Source organism: Xyrauchen texanus, chromosome 2 (assembly GCF_025860055.1).
Source record: "Xyrauchen texanus isolate HMW12.3.18 chromosome 2, RBS_HiC_50CHRs, whole genome shotgun sequence".
In the NCBI taxonomy this organism is placed as follows: Eukaryota; Metazoa; Chordata; class Actinopteri; order Cypriniformes; family Catostomidae; genus Xyrauchen; species Xyrauchen texanus.
Window position 1 is genome coordinate 20,981,001 of NC_068277.1, and position 15,993 is coordinate 20,996,993.

Genomic DNA, 15,993 nt, shown 5'->3' on the forward strand with positions numbered 1-15,993 from the left:
CTTTCAACACATGTTAATATTAATTAAATTCTCACTACAACCTACATTCAGATGATTTATTTTAATACATAAGGTGTGTGTGTGCAATATAATAACAATTTTGAGTACACAAAATCACAAATATGTACACAAATAGACTAATAAATAAATAATTTTAAGTTTGTCATTTTGTAGGATATAGTGAGACTGAAAGAGACAGAAGTTAAGTCTGGGGTGATGGTGAGAAAAATAATAAACATATACATTCACATTCTGCTGTCTCTTGGGTCTCAGTTGAGTAAAATCTCCTCTGACAGACTGAAAAACATGGTCACATCATGTCAGGGGGGTTTGACTATAAATAAATTGTAACATGCAGCCATTCACATCCTGGTCATCTGTTAGACCTCTGTCTTTGTTCTTTCCCAGATGATTTGTGCATCATAGTTGACATGTCCAGTATTACCACTGGATGTCATTGCCGTAACTCTGCCGATTAAAATGGCTTTGACTGTGTGCTTAGAAATTTTGCACCTCTCCAATAAGTGACAAATAGAGGCGTCACAGGCCATGACTAATTCAAACATGCTGTGGGTTATAAAACCTTATTATAACACTCATTTGAATTAGGCTGCTGGTGAAGAGATCAGAGCTCTATTCAACCTGGGTGCACACTGCTGGTGCTCAGATAGCTAAATGTTACTCCACCAAACTAAGGCAGAGGCGGAGGAAAGGAAGAAAGAGATAATAAAATCCTTATTCATGGAATGCATTTCAGAGTTTTTTCAGAGCATTTATTTCCTTTAAAGAGAATTAAAAAAGCAGCTGACGCTAGTCAATTTTTCCAGTTTCCTGTCTGATTTGAATGAATTTTGTTTTTATCAGCTCAGACATGAATATGTGAGGGGAAATGTGATGAATTCAGAGTTGAAAGAGGAATTGAAGTGGGGATAGAGGGATGAAAATGTAATTATAAAGCTGATTTTGCATCATAATTCAATCTGAAAGAAAGATCTAGTGAATTAAAGACTCATTATTTACAGTGATAGTGATTGTATTGCCTTCTTAATGTTTATGATTTACCTTTGATGAGTTAATGCTATATAGACAGGTAATAACATAGTAACAATATAGTTACTATGTTACTATATTGTTACTATGTTATTACCTGTCTATATAGCATAGTAACAATATATTTATAGAGGCATATAACATTGTATTATTTTAAAATAATTGTTCATAGTGACAATTAGAATGTATTTTTAATATTTATAATTTTTTGTTTCCTTGATGCTTAATTAACACTATATAAACAGGTAATTAACATAGTAACAATATAGTTATGTAATATAGATTTATATTTCATTGGAGAATTTAAGACTCATTATTCACAGTGACAGCAATCAGAATATATTTTCATTTCTAATGAATGTTTTCCTTGATGCTTTAGTATTAATGTAATATAGACATTTTATATCATAATAACATTATTGCTAAAGATGCATATTGAATTGGAGGATGTTATAATCATTATTCACAGTAAAAGCAAGCAGAATGCATTTTTTATATTTCTAATTCACCTTTTCCTTGGTGCTTAATTAATGCTATATAAATATGTTATAACATAGTAACAATACAGTTATAGACCTATTTCAGAATTACAATAATGAAATCTGTTTGCCAGTTGTCTGTACTTATGTGTTTGGGTTTGTATGGTAGTGTGATTCATTCATATCTTTGTTATGCCTTCGTTTATTTGGCATGTGTGTTTGTGTTGGTGAGAAAGAGTGTAAATAAGGACTATGTGTGACACTGAGAAAAAGACGACAGTCACCTCTTTCTGTCTCTCTCTCTCTCTCTCTCTCTCTCTCTCTCTCTCTCACTCTCACACTATCTGTCATTTTAAGGCAGCATGAGGAAGGTTTAATTTTTTAACACTCCAGACCACAACAGCAGTCAGAGTGAGAGAGAGAGAGAGAGAGAGAGAGAGAGAGAGAGGGATAGAGAGAGATAGAGCGAACAAAGAGGAGGAGGGAATAGAGGAATGAGAGGGGTGGGTGTGAGGACACGAAGAGAAGGAGGGATTTTGAGTGATCGGAAAAGGAGGGATCTGAGTGACAGAGAGGGAGGGCAGAAAAGAGGTAAGGGGAGGGTTTTCAAAGAGATAGAAAGAGAGAAAGAGGGAGTAAAGCAAAACATGTTGCCAGTGTTGGTTCCGTAACTCACTCTGTCTAGGCAAGGAAAGGAAGGGAGAGCAAGAGAGCGACACGTTCACACACTCTCTCAATCATTCTCATACACACACATCCATGCACACACACACACACACACACACACACACACACACACACACACACACACTCAAACTCTCACATAGAATCAGAGGTGCCTTGCTGAAGAGACTCTAATATGCATGCCTGCAGGAGTGAGAATACTTTCATCAGTGTGCGTTCTGACTGCAAATCTGGAAATCTGGGCTAAAAAAGAACACAGGGACAGACCCAAAGGATGTTCTTCAAACAGGATCTTCACATCAGAACAAGCATCTGGTGATGAACGACAGCTAGAAGCCGGACAAACATATACATGCACCATCTATTCTTTACATTCCTTTCTCTCCTCTCTTTTATCCCTCCATCCGTGCCTCCCTCTCTCCCTTTCCTCCTCTCAGCTCAGCTGGTGTGAAGGACACAGAGCTACGGGTTCCTCAGCTTTCACCGCCTGGTTGTCTTACGGGAGTCTTGGTGTTCCCCTCCACTCTCCCTCTCTCTCTCTGCGCTTTCACTGGTTCATGAATGTCACCTCTATCCGTGGAAGCGGCTGGAATTTACAAACACTCTCACGGGAGCTGGCGGAGAGGGAGCAAAGGGGAATGTCAGGAGGGCTGAGGAGGAAGAGAACTTGACCTCCGACTGATTCCTTTCATTCTCATCCGTCTAATAATTTCCTGCCCCAGAAATGAGGTCCAGGGTCGACCACAACTGTTTTTGACTTTTGGTCCTTGTCTCTTTTTTTGCGTTTGTTTTTGTGTTTCAGTCACAATCTAATGGATGCAATTCTTTGAATCAGGTAAAGGAATTTCAGAGTTTCAGAAAGATTGTCTCAGGATATTGTTCCTTTTTTCCATGGGATCAGTTTGTACACATCCCTGGATCTTCTGTCATGAATTTTTGGGAAATCTCACTGATTTGAGAAACCTTATGGATAGAGGGGTTGGACATTGCCTTTCCTTTTTTCTGGACTTGAAGAATATTTCTGATGTGGGTGATTTCTGAATTTCGGCAGTCAATCCAAAACTACAGCTGAGGGAGATAAGTGAGAAGCCAATACTTATGCCAGACAGGCTGGGACAGAACTGCAGGGATGAAACAGACAGAAAGTGATTATGATATTGCTGTGTCTGTTTCACTTATCTTTAAAAATATCAGTATGGCTCCATGGAACATCGACTCCTATTTTCCCAGTCCTGCTGTGCAATGAGACCTGATATACAACACTGACATTGAACAAACAATTTCAACAATGACAGATGGAATTCATCTAAATCACAATACCAGGAATACTGCATTCCAGGACTAGTTTAATAGTCAAATTAGATAATTTTGAGATTCAAAAGTGCCCCCCCCTTACCCCTAAACCAAGCCCATTTTGTTCCTTATTAAGTTGTAACACATTCCTCCCCTTGCTATTGTGAGTGACCCTGCTTTACTCGAAACATCTGCCCTCGTGCCTGCTCCTCTTCTTCGTGGCCCTGGGTGATTGGACAGGTGGGTGGCCCTCGGGTGAGCGGGGCACAGTAAAATGGCTGCCCTCGCCAGCTCGCTGATCCGACAGCGCAGAGAAGTTAAGGACCCCCAGGCCAACCGACAGATCTCCAACAAACGCAAGCCCTGCCCTAAAAGCAACAAGTCACTCTGCCAGAAACAGATTCTTATCCTTATCTCCAAAGTCCGGCTTTGTGGCAGCCGAGGGAGAAAGTTGGAGAAAAGACCCGGTGAGTCACCCAAAACTAACTTTTCCCATTCTGTCTCAATCAAACCTCTTTTCTCTCTCACTCCACTTTCTTCTACACTTTTTGAACACCATGGACTTCCATTGACCTCAAATGGTGTGCGTGGCAGTAGCATTTAAATGGACATGTGATGAACTTCTACTTCTTCATATTTCTATTCATAACTCTTTGAGTTTGTGTGGTTTTGAAGGAGCTCTCTGATCATGTCAGTTTAAATATGAGGCTGATTGTGTTGCAAATATATATAAAATTGGAGCTTTAAAATAGATAGTTTCAGTTAAAAGCTAGAATTGACATATTACATAGACACAATTTACCAATTCCAAAAAAAGGATGGATTGATTAAAACTAAACCAATACACTTGCTTCTTGCTTACTGATATGATGTTTGGCTAAATGTCTTTCAAGAGACATAAGAATAAACATTTCCACTGTGTGTCAATGGCAAGTGTGTGTACGTTTGTCTCTATGGATGTGAGTGTGTGCTTTGAGACTTTGAAGGCTGACTATCATCCAGCCCCTACTTAGAAGCATGCGTAGGTATAGTGAGTTTATGCTGCGTATGGGAGTGTGACCCAGAGCAGCACATGCTGCTTTGTAATCGTTGTGATCATTTGGCTGCATGTCTCTGTACTTCTTTAGACATCACCATTTAATTTATGATCACCCAATGAACTTGATACATGCCACGATTCTTCACATGCACATAAAGATGTAATGGCTTCATTTACGATGAACTGTTTCAGACTTTCCATCAATCCTGCCCCCATTGTTTGTCTTTATTTGTGTGTGTTTGATGGGGGGTCATATGTTTATATAATAGATCCCAAAAAGACATTTACTGTATACATGCTGTATCTGTATGCATTGCCCAAAAATGCCCTCTCACGCACAAGAGAGACCCAGAGCATGAGCGATAAAGATGAACAGCAGCTAGAGAAAATAATACTTTTGAGATTTAAATCTGCTAAAAGGATAAAATGGCAAATGTCCATACACTTATTTATTGCTCCAAAAAATACTTTGTTGGCTTACACTTGCTTCCAAGGTTTAGACCATTAGGACTTCATCAGGCAAAGAATTATAATAATAATATTTCTTTCATTTTCTGCTAAAAGGACAATGGAAAGTGACAAGAACCTGTGCCATTCTGTAACTGAGAAAGAAAGAAAGAAAGAAAGAAAGAAAGAAAGAAAGAAAGAAAGAAAGAAAGAAAAGAAAGAAAAAAACAGCCTAATAACAGTGGCACACATACTTGGAGACACACAATTTAGGAAATTTAGAAACTGCAGCAATGGTATAAAATACTCAGAATTCATGAATATTAGAAAACAGATTAACTGTAAATTAAATGTATAAACACATCGCGATCGGTACACATAGGTAATGTTTGATAATGTATGACAAACAATATAAGTTCAACAACCCTACCAGAAAACATATCCAGGCATTATTGCAGGTAAACAACTTCGCCGAACAGTAAAAAAAAAAATTAAATCCATTAGCAGAGTGGTTTCAGTGTGCTGCTGTCCTGACAACTGAAACTGCGACTGGACTGACTAAACATCTGTCAAACTCGTGACACAGCTGGACCTTCTTTCTGAGCTTACGGATATGACTTAAACACACAAGGATGAATTTGACGTATGCCTGGGATTTTATGCCAAAATCTGAACTGACAGCTCAAAATAAAAATAATTATTCCGGGCTTATTGTAGTGAATCAGGGTTAGACAAGGACATGGTTTTGAACACCGATTTTTTACATACTCGATATTTTTAATTGAAACCCAAAAAAATCTAACATAGTACAGCTTTAAATAATTAAAATAAATGATGAATAAACAGTTATTGTGAGTTTTATAGTATAACTATATTATGTTTGTATTTTAATGTTTATTTTAATGTACCATGTGCCATGATTAACTGCCGATGCTAGAATTGCAAATGAATGTACCAAAAGAGAGTAGTATTTGTAGTGTCAATACAGTCAATAGGAATGCATATTTAATTAATCTGACACTGTAATAAAATCCTCAACCCTAAACCTTTAGTGGAGTAAAAAACATTTAACCTCCGAATCACGCTCATCCTTGTTTATGGGATACTTCCTAGTTCCCACAGGACCAGAACCTTTTAGACACAGAGGTTGTTTGTGCAACATGCTAGCATTAGCACTAGAAGGAAATTTGTTTACACCTGAATTGATGCAAAATTGTATGATGGGAGATGCTTCGTTTAAGTATTTTTTTCTGAATGGGGTTGATTTCAGAGTACATGAATTTTTGGAATCAATCAGTGTTGATTTCCATGTGATCATGATGTGCACAATATACTTTTAAAAAGTACCACTGAAAAGTCATCTTAATGAAATACAAATAAACGTGTTGGTTTGCGAGGTGTTGGGGGAGGGTTATATATATACACCGATTAGCCACAACATTAAAACCACCTGCTTAATATTGTGTAGGTCCCCCTCTTGCTGCCTAAACAGCGCCAACCTGCATCTTAGAATAGCATTCTGAGATTATATTCTTCTCATCACAATTGTACAGAGTGGTTATTTGAGTTTCCAAAGACTTTGTCAGTTCTAACCAATCTGGCCATTCTCCATTGAACTCTCTCATCAACAAGGTGTTTCAGTCCGCAGAACTGCCCCTCACTGGATGCTTTTTGTTTTTGGCACCATTCGAGTAAATTCTACAGATTGTTGTTTGTGAAAATCTCTGGAGATCAGCAGTTACAGAAATACTCAAACCAACCTATCTGGCACCAACCGTCATCCATGCGATTATCTAATCAGCCAATCGTGTGGCAGCAGTGCATAAAATCATGCAGATACGGGTCAGGAGCTTCAGATAATGTTCACGTCAACTATCAGAATGGGGAAAAAATGTGATCTCAGTGATTTGGACCCTGGCATGATTGTTGGTGCCAGATGGGCTGGTTTGAGTATTCCTGTAACTGCTGATCTCCTGGGATTTTCACGCACAACAGTCTCTAGAATTTACTCATGCCATGCCAGAATCATGCCAAAAAAAATTATAAAAAAAAAATCCAGTGAGCGGCAGTTCTGCGGATGGAAATGCCTTGTTGACGAGAGAGGTCAACAGAGAATTGCCAGACTGGTTTGAACTGACAAAGTCTACAGTAACTCAGATAACCGATCTGTGCAATTGTGGTGAGAAGAATAGCATCTAAGAATGCTATTCTGAGATGCAGGTTGGTGCTATTTTGGCGAGGGGTCCTACACAATATTAGGCAGGTGCTTTTAATGTTGTGGCTGATTTTTGTATATAGATTTTTGAACATTAACATAAAAAAATAATCAAATAAAAAACTGAAAATGAAGACATGGCATACTTTTTAGGGCACCCTATGTACCTTGGTTTTAATTTGGAAACTGACCGACTAATTTAACAGAAAACATCACACAGATTTTGCCCCTCACAACAGGGGGAGCCATAGAGGTTGATGCAGGAGATCACAGCATGCACATGACTTCATAACCCTTCTGGCTTTCTGGTTAATGTGATGGCAAATATTTAATCACAGAAATGGTGAATAAAAAAAAAAAAACTTGATTTTTTAATGCAAAGTACTTAGCATGGCCTGAGGGAATGTTAAATGCAATTTTAAAATAGAACAGTAGGCTCCCAAAAGCACACTTCAAACAGAGATGTTAATGGTTTGAAGTGTTGGCTGTGAATATTTGCCTTTGTGCTTATGTTGCTTTTGTGCTTATCTAGAAGTACAGACTTGGATATATCATATTTTTTACTAAAGGGTTGATTTTGGACTTGATATTGGACTTCAGTTGATGTTAACTTGATAAAGAATTAATATTTGTGACATTATTTATGAGTAAATTCATCCTCCTACACATACTCACACAAACATCCACAAATACTGTGCCTATGTAAACTTGGACTCATATATTCATTCATTCACAAATCCACTCTCCTGTGGCTCCAATCAATCCTTATGGCCCAGCTGCATTCATGTCATCACCGTTAGATATTTATGACACGTGTACCCGAAGTTAATCATGATAATCACCATGGAAACCATACTCCCGTAATGCAGCATCTGCTGCCGCAAAGTGCCTCATGCCAAGTGGTAATTACGTCTAGGAAAAATGGTTCTGGTTTGGGCGCAGTAAAGAAAGAAATGTTTTCTGTCAGTTTTGGGTGGTGTGCATAGCTCAGGATCCTGCAGGAAAGCTCATGTCCTGTGCTTTTGTTATGCTAACTCTGCCTGGATGATTTTGCCTATTGTTTGATGGAGAGGATCAGAGAATTCCACTTGTAGTGTTGCCTACTCAAAAATAAAGTTTTGCATGTCAGCAAAATAATTTAGAAAAGGAGAGCTGCTAAGTGCATACCTCATGAAGTGCTGTCTACTCCTGTAGTTATCTTTTCTTCTCTGATTCGGAAAAAGAGTGCTTTACAAAATATTCAAACAACCTTAAAAGAATAAAGTGAATAGTCATTCACTCAATCTCATGTTGTTTCAAACCTGTAGGACTTTCTTCCATTCAACACAAAAGGAGACATTAAGCAGAATGTTAGCCTCAGTCATCATTCACTTTTGTTGTATGGAAAATGAAAGTGAAAGTGAATAGTGGCTAACATTCTGCCAAACATATGCTTTTGTCTTCCACAGAAGAAATAAAGACATTCGGGTTTGGAAAAACATGAAAGTGAGTAAATGGTTTCTGAACTACCCCTTAAACATTTTTTTTTTTTCAGATTGCATCTCAATTTGTTTCTCACACTATCCATAGATTTAGCTCTCAATTACATTATTGGAAAGTATGTAAAAATGCTAAACTTTCATGGTAAAATAATGTAAAATGCCATAGTAAAACTTGGTTAACTGCAAATTACACTACAGTAAAAAGGCGAAAACTTAAATTATCACATCGCATATGATTATATATTTTTTCATAACTAAAAAAGTTGTTGCTTCTTATTTTTGTTATTAGTTATGCACATTGGGGTGTTTCTTTTTATTGTTTTTTATAATTTGTTTTACAGTTTGGTTAAAAAAATGTAAATTGTGTGTTAAATTGAATCCTTATTTCAGCCTTCGGGCTGCGGCACCCACATTCTCAATAAAGAGCGATTTCCTCACTCCCTGGGTCATCCAGCCGGTTCATGCCATTCTCACGACACCCCGGCCCCAAAACGCTATAGTCCCAGCTCCCCGGACGCAGTTCCCTTGCCTCCGGCCCCCTGACTTCTCAGCCCCGGCAGGCCTGAGACGCCTCTTTAGGACATCTTCCTCAGTCTCAGTCTAAAAGGTAAGTGCTTTGAGTCTTTTCTCAGCACCCAAGCCTCGGGACGCTCTTCTGCCTCCTGACGCGTTATTACCTGCTCCCCCCCCGCCGGGAAGCCCTGCCCAGTACGTCAAAAGTGGACACGCTTACGTCACTTCCCAATCCGTCGCGCTGGCTGGCCAAGACCATCTGACTTGGCTACGCGATTCAGTTCGCCAGGCTCCCGCCTCGTTTCAGCGGTGTTCACTCCACTTCCGTGCATGCCGAGAAAGCCAGCGCCATACGAGCTGAGATCACAACCCTGCTCCTCAAGGATGCGATAGAGCCCGTCCCTCCAGCTGAGATGGTGAAGGGTTTCTACAGGCAGGTTGAGACCAATCTTGGACCTGCGAGTTCTCAACCGGGCCTTATACAGACTCTCGTTCAAAATGCTCACACAGAAACAGATTCTTACCTATGTTCTAGGGCTTCAGGTCAACTGGGAAAAGAGCAAGCTCGTCCCGGTTCAGAGTATCTCTTTTCATGGCATGGAGTTAGACTCAGTCTCAATGACAGCGCGTCTCACCAACGAGCGTGCTATGTCAGTGCTCTGGTGCCTCGCTCTCTTCGAGCCCGGTACAGCGGTTCCTCTAAAACAATTCCAGAGGCTCCTGGGGCATATGGCATCCCTCCTGATCGTGTTAGCCTCCATCAAGAGTGTTGGGGACCTGAATGCATTCTCTGTCAGCGACACGTACCTGGAGTTCGGTCCGGCACATTCTCACGTTATACTGAGGCTGCGATAATTTATGGACATGTCCGTCATGTGTAAGTGTGTGTGTTTGTCTTTTGTTTAAGTTTCTGATTAAAATATTATTTATATCGCCAGGCCAGTTCTTGCCGCCTCCTTTCCATCCTCCGCAGTCGGCAATTTATCCCTCTCAGCGGCTTGATTAGACTGATAAGGGACCGGGTGTGTAGAATCACAACCTGGCCCCGCCCTCCACAACAACGGCCGTACCTTATTTTCGGCTCCTCAGTGCAAAATCCTGACTGGCACTCGCTGCCCCGCTTCCCTTTATACCCGTATGTCCGGGGTGGGGCATGCAAATTCTGTCTGCCAACTTGATATTGGCCTTATCTCAGGTTTAGAGCTACGTTTGGCGTCCCAGGAAGACCCCTTGTGTCACTTCATTCGACACAACGTCTCGTTCCTTCCCTCGGGGAACAGAGGTTACAACAGTAACCATGACGTTAATGACCACCGGTCACCAATCACAACAGCCTACTCAGAATTTAACAAGGTCACTCCCCAGTCCAACACTGCAACAAACACACATACACACACACACACACACACACACACACACACACACACACACACACACACACACACACACACACACACACACACACATATTCACGCTTGAGAGCCCATTTTTAATCAGTGAATGAGATTTTAATCAGGAAACCTGAAAGGAACTGTAATGATTCAAAGTGTAAATACTGTATGTTTATGGCTTATTTCATAATCAGAGACACAACACACTCAAAGGACAAGCATTGCATGTACTTGTGACGCAAACGTCCTTTCTGCTCAAGAAAGTGTGTGGTTTGCACAATGTGTGTTTGTCAGTCGACAGGAGGACAAGCAATTGATAATGGATATTTGTATGCGTTGATGTGTTTGTGGATCATTGGAGCACTTCATTGTTACTGGGTGATTCATTTGTCCGGACAGTGTGCCTCTTATTAACACTCTCTGATTCATCAATAACTCTCTCCTGTCCTGCTCTCCTCTTTTCATTCCTCTCCTTTAAAAGCTCTATATTACAATTCCTAATCTGACTCAGGACCATTTCCTCTCTCTCGCTCTCTCTCTCTCTCTCTCTCTCTCTCTCTCTCTCTCTCTCTCTCTCTCTCTCTCTCTCTCTCTCTCTCTCTCTCTTTCTTCTATTCTCTTGTTCATGCTCACCTGTGTTTTCACTCTCAGCATTCTTTCTTTAAGTCTAAAGTTGTAATGATTTTTGCTAGGTAGGGTCATTTGTCTCATGTTGACAGTGGCACAGACATTCATTGTGAGTGTATAATAAGCCAGTTGCCTGATTTGCTTCTGGGCTATTGTCCTCCTGTTATCAGGCAAGTGTAGATTGCTGCTTCATGCTCATTAAACTGTGTAGGTGTGGGTATAATTCTTTCTGTTTGGTTGTAAGTAACCCAGGTGAACATTTATTCATCTATTGTCTTTAATGGTCTCTTATTCAAATATTAACAGCTTTACTATAGTGAAGTGTTTAGTGTGTCTGGAAGTGTTGGCTGTGGACTTCTATTTTTTTTTAATTGTCATATATGAAACATTTCCCACTGGGGGATGTGATAAAAGAACATTTGATTCAAAGTTTGTTATAAAGAACTTGTATAGCCTATAGTCTAAATTTATGGGATTTAGTGGTATTTTATTAAATAGTGCTCTTAAATCTGTTATTGGGACATGTATAAATGTCAATACTGCCCTAAAACCATAACACATCCATCATAAGCACTGATGAATGAAAGATACACTACTGTTCCCCTTTCAGTCGCTCTCTTTTTCTTTCCATCTCTGTAATTTTTTCTCTCTCTCTTGCTCTTATATCCTTCTCTGAAATGTAAATCACTGTCATACAATTTGTTTTATATTGACTGATTGCTTGATGTTTTACATAGCTAAATTAAACTTGTGTAACATAGTCTGGGGGGTACAGCATTGTTTTAGTGCCAAGTCAAAAATACAATTATAAATATATGATTTTGACAATCATACTGTCTAGTATTACTAGAATAAAGACTAAGTGTTTTGAGAATAAAGTCAAAATTACAAGAATAAAGTCATGGAATTATGAGATTAAAGTAAAAATATTTTGAGAATAAGTATCGAAAGTAACATCACAGTGATGTTGTGGACAACAGCAAAGTGGAGCATATGGGTCTTTGGATACAGTAAACACCACTAACCAGGGAGACAACATTGGCTATGCAACTTTGTTGTAAATTTAGCCGAGCTGAATTTGTGAGAAGGTTTTGTGAGCTCTGTGTTCATTAATGAGGTGTGCATTAGTACTTGAGTTTAAAGGAGGTGTGAGATATCGGCTTACACTCAAGTGAAGCAGAAAATAACTGGAACTTCTGTAAATTATATAGCTCCATTTCAAGACATTGTATGTCGAAGTATCCCCTCAGTTATAGTATTGTTTTGTGAGTAAAAATCAACAAAAAAGCAGACCAAACATCACCCAGGTCCGAGTGGGACTGCAAAATCTCCATGCTGATGTGCCAAAAGACTAAGGAATTCTTTATTGCTAAATCCTATGCTAAAGTATGATTTAACTTAATCCTCCACATCCACTTCTTGCATGAATGAAGCTGCTGGCTCAGTGTCCGTTCTATGTGATAATGACGCAATGTTTAATATTGTGATTTCTTTTCTCTAAATATTTCTACTTTATTCACGCAATAGGGATGTGCACGAGCAATTGACTAATCGTTCTGCACCAGCTAGTTGAATATTAAAAACGCTACTCGAATATCGCAAATTTATTTTCATTTCCTCATTTGCCTGCCATGAGCAGCACTAAATTAGTAGTACGTCATCTCATCAATCTACGAGATGACAAAGAAGAAAAAGCCATCATATACGCATTTTGCTAGATATGCGCGCGAGCCGCAAAGTGCCAAAGACCCTCTGAATACACAGTGAATCAGACACGCACGCGCATTGATGGCTTTTCTATCATAATATCACCAGGTGTGTTCTTCTAGCATGCATCTTCATTTCTAATATAATTTCAATGAGAGCACAGTGACTTCCGTCGACACAAGCTGTCGCAGCCGTTGGCAACAGATATTGCCTTGCAGAGCGACAAGTTGAGAACATGTCAACTTTATGCAAATGACGAACGACATTCACATGTGACTACCAGTGAGACTGAAGACAGTGGAGTGAAGAAGTTTCAGCGTCGTGAGGGATTTTTACTGTTCTATATCATTTGTCTCTAACCACATGCATGGATATATATGATGCGTGGAAAAGCATGTCAAAAACATGTCAGTCTGCATTCCATATGAGTTTGATTCATTCATTCATGACAGATTGATCATCTTGCTAATGATTTAATGCACTGAACACTGCTGCATGGTTTAAAAAACACTGCACTGCAGAATGTACATTTTTAGAGACAAGATAACTGATTCCTTGTCAATTTGTAATGATATCTTAATTTTACCAGTATTAGGACAAACAGTAGGAACGCCCACTAGGGACACAGATAGCAGTATAGCAACACCAAGCTTCAAAATCACTGGTGGTGTGAATTGGTCTTAAGACCAATTGAAATGTGAACCCTAAAAAACTATTAAAACCTTTTTTGCCACCAAATTGTAGATGCAAGTGGACTGTATCTTTAGCTGCAAATATCTTAATTTGAAAAATAACTTAATTTCCCCTGTAATATCTGTAACAAATGTGTCTGTGACAGGGCCGAGGGTGGGGCCGGGTCGTGATTTTACACACCCGGTCCCTTATCAGGCTAATTACGCCTCCGAGAGGGATAAGGGCTGACTGCGGATGGTGGTGCGATAGAGAGAGTTTGCGGGCAGCTGACTTTCTTGTGTTTTTTGGTTTAAGTTTTTCATTGAAATATTATTTATATTGTCAAGCCGGTTCTCGCCGCCTCCTTTCCATTGAACCCCTTTACACTGGTGCCAAAGACCCGGGAAGGAGGAGAGATACTGCCACTCCGTGTTGGCCTCTTCCCTCTCTTTTCAATTTTACAGTGTTTTTTTACAGGGGGGGGGTTCTACACTGTTACAGGAAAACAGGGGCCTGGAAATGTCCCGCGTAGAGGAGGGTTCTCAACATGGCCTGCACAATTGTGTAAATGTGATTTAATGCTCTGTCCTTTCATAGAGAGAGAGACATGTCTATAAAATACTGTGTGTGTGCGTGTGTGTGCATGTAGTATTTGGATCGGTTTATCTACACTTGATGTGACCTCAAATCTTTCCTGCCAAACTTGCAGAGGTAACACAAAGAGAAACACTCTGAAAGCATCTTCCTTTTAAGGTAGTGTAACCCAACACAAGATGACCAACTTGACAAGAGAACTGCTATGAACAATTTAAAGCAAGTACACACACACACACACTGACAGCTTCTTCCTTTTAAGGCATAGAGTAACCCAACACTAGATGAAAGACTTAATAAGAGAACAGACATCAACAAATCAGAGTGCACACACAGTAACAGACCAAGAAGATGAAAGATTGCCCATAACCTCAAGAGCACCAAACCTCAGACCAGGTTCACGAAAATGTTCTTAATAATAATAAGAAAAAAAATAATTCATAGGATACATTTCAAGTGCAATTGGTGTAAAATCCGTACGTTTTTTTTTTTCTTAGAATAAAATGACAGGATTTGACGATGTCTTATCATACTAGACTGCTCATGAGGTTGCTTACTTATTACAATTTTAATGTAAATTATATGTATTCATCAGTGTACAAATGTATTCATCAATGTCAATCTATTTAACTTTTTTTTTAAGTAGTGTGTGAGATGTGTTTTTATCAACATTAACCATCATAGGAGAATTTATTGCTGGTAACATTTGACATATTTTAATTTGAAATGGAGGAAAAGAAAAGAAACAAAAATTCAGTAGAGAAGATCTGAAGGTTCTTGTTGAGGAAATTACTGCAAGTAAGAGGCGGGCATGGAAAAGGGTGACAGAGGACAGTCTCAGAGAGAGAGAGAGTGCTATTCAGTGCATCCGTTTGAATTGACTAGCATAATTGGTCACCACATTAAGAAGCTTCAGTCTGTATTTATTGTATACAGTTTGTGATAACATTAACATGTTTTGAAAGCTGAAAATAAAAACAACATAAAACAAGAAACCAAAGTTTTGGTCTAAAATCACATTTTTTTAAATTCAAGAGAACTGTGAGGTTATCCTAATTTTTAAATGTAATTTACGATGATTTCTAAGAATTCTTTCTGAGAAGAAAATGAGAATAGCGGTTGATTTAAACGTTTTTTTAATAACCAATTTGGTAGGGCTGCCCCCTAATAGTCGACCAAACGTTAATTGATGAGAAGAGTCTTGGTCGACCAAGATTTGATTGGTCAGTAGGTCGCAGAAAATAAAAACTCCACATGAAGGGGCGAAGTCACGCAGTCAGTGACGGACAGACATGAACGTTTACATGGCTGATCCATGTGGTAATTAATTATGACGACTAATGGCTTAAACTAACGACTACTGGTCGACTAGGGAAATCTTTGGTCGGGGGCAGCCATACAATTTTTAATATTTAACATTTTATCCCACCAATCTTGTATATTTGGTCACATCCTTGCTATAAGGTACATAATCTGTGCTGCACACGTGGCACTGTATTCATGCGGTGTGTTATCTGCATATTCCCCTGAAGTCTCGCTAAGCAACAATAAATTCTTACTCTTTTACTCTGCTGATGGCTTTTCAGGTGGCTTTATGGTTTAGTGCTGCATTGCATTGGAGTAAGTGTGTGGGTGTAAATCTTGTAAGAGCTGTTTTTGATTGAGAGGAGAGATGGTTGCATTCTTTCACATAATGTAAAAGGAGTTAGACAGAAGTTGATTGTGAGATTGCCCGGCCTTAACGTAAATACCCACAAATGCACACAGACAGTCAAACACTTGTTTAGCACCTACCTAGCCC

At 39.2% G+C, this 15,993-nt stretch overlaps 1 protein-coding gene across 2 annotated transcripts in view; it reads left to right on the forward strand.

Annotated features, from left to right (window-relative positions):
- The window catches only part of fgf11a (fibroblast growth factor 11a), a 168,861-nt gene that overhangs the window by 73,597 nt on the left and 79,271 nt on the right, over nt 1-15,993 (forward strand). The window contains exon 1 of one of the 2 annotated variants that reach the window (XM_052145245.1): nt 3,334-3,973. The exons of the other annotated variant lie outside the window; for it this stretch is intronic. Coding sequence (XP_052001205.1) covers nt 3,781-3,973 — 193 coding nt within the window. The 5' untranslated portion in view covers nt 3,334-3,780. Of the gene's footprint in view, nt 1-3,333; nt 3,974-15,993 lie in introns of those variants that run through there. 2 annotated transcript variants of the gene reach the window in all.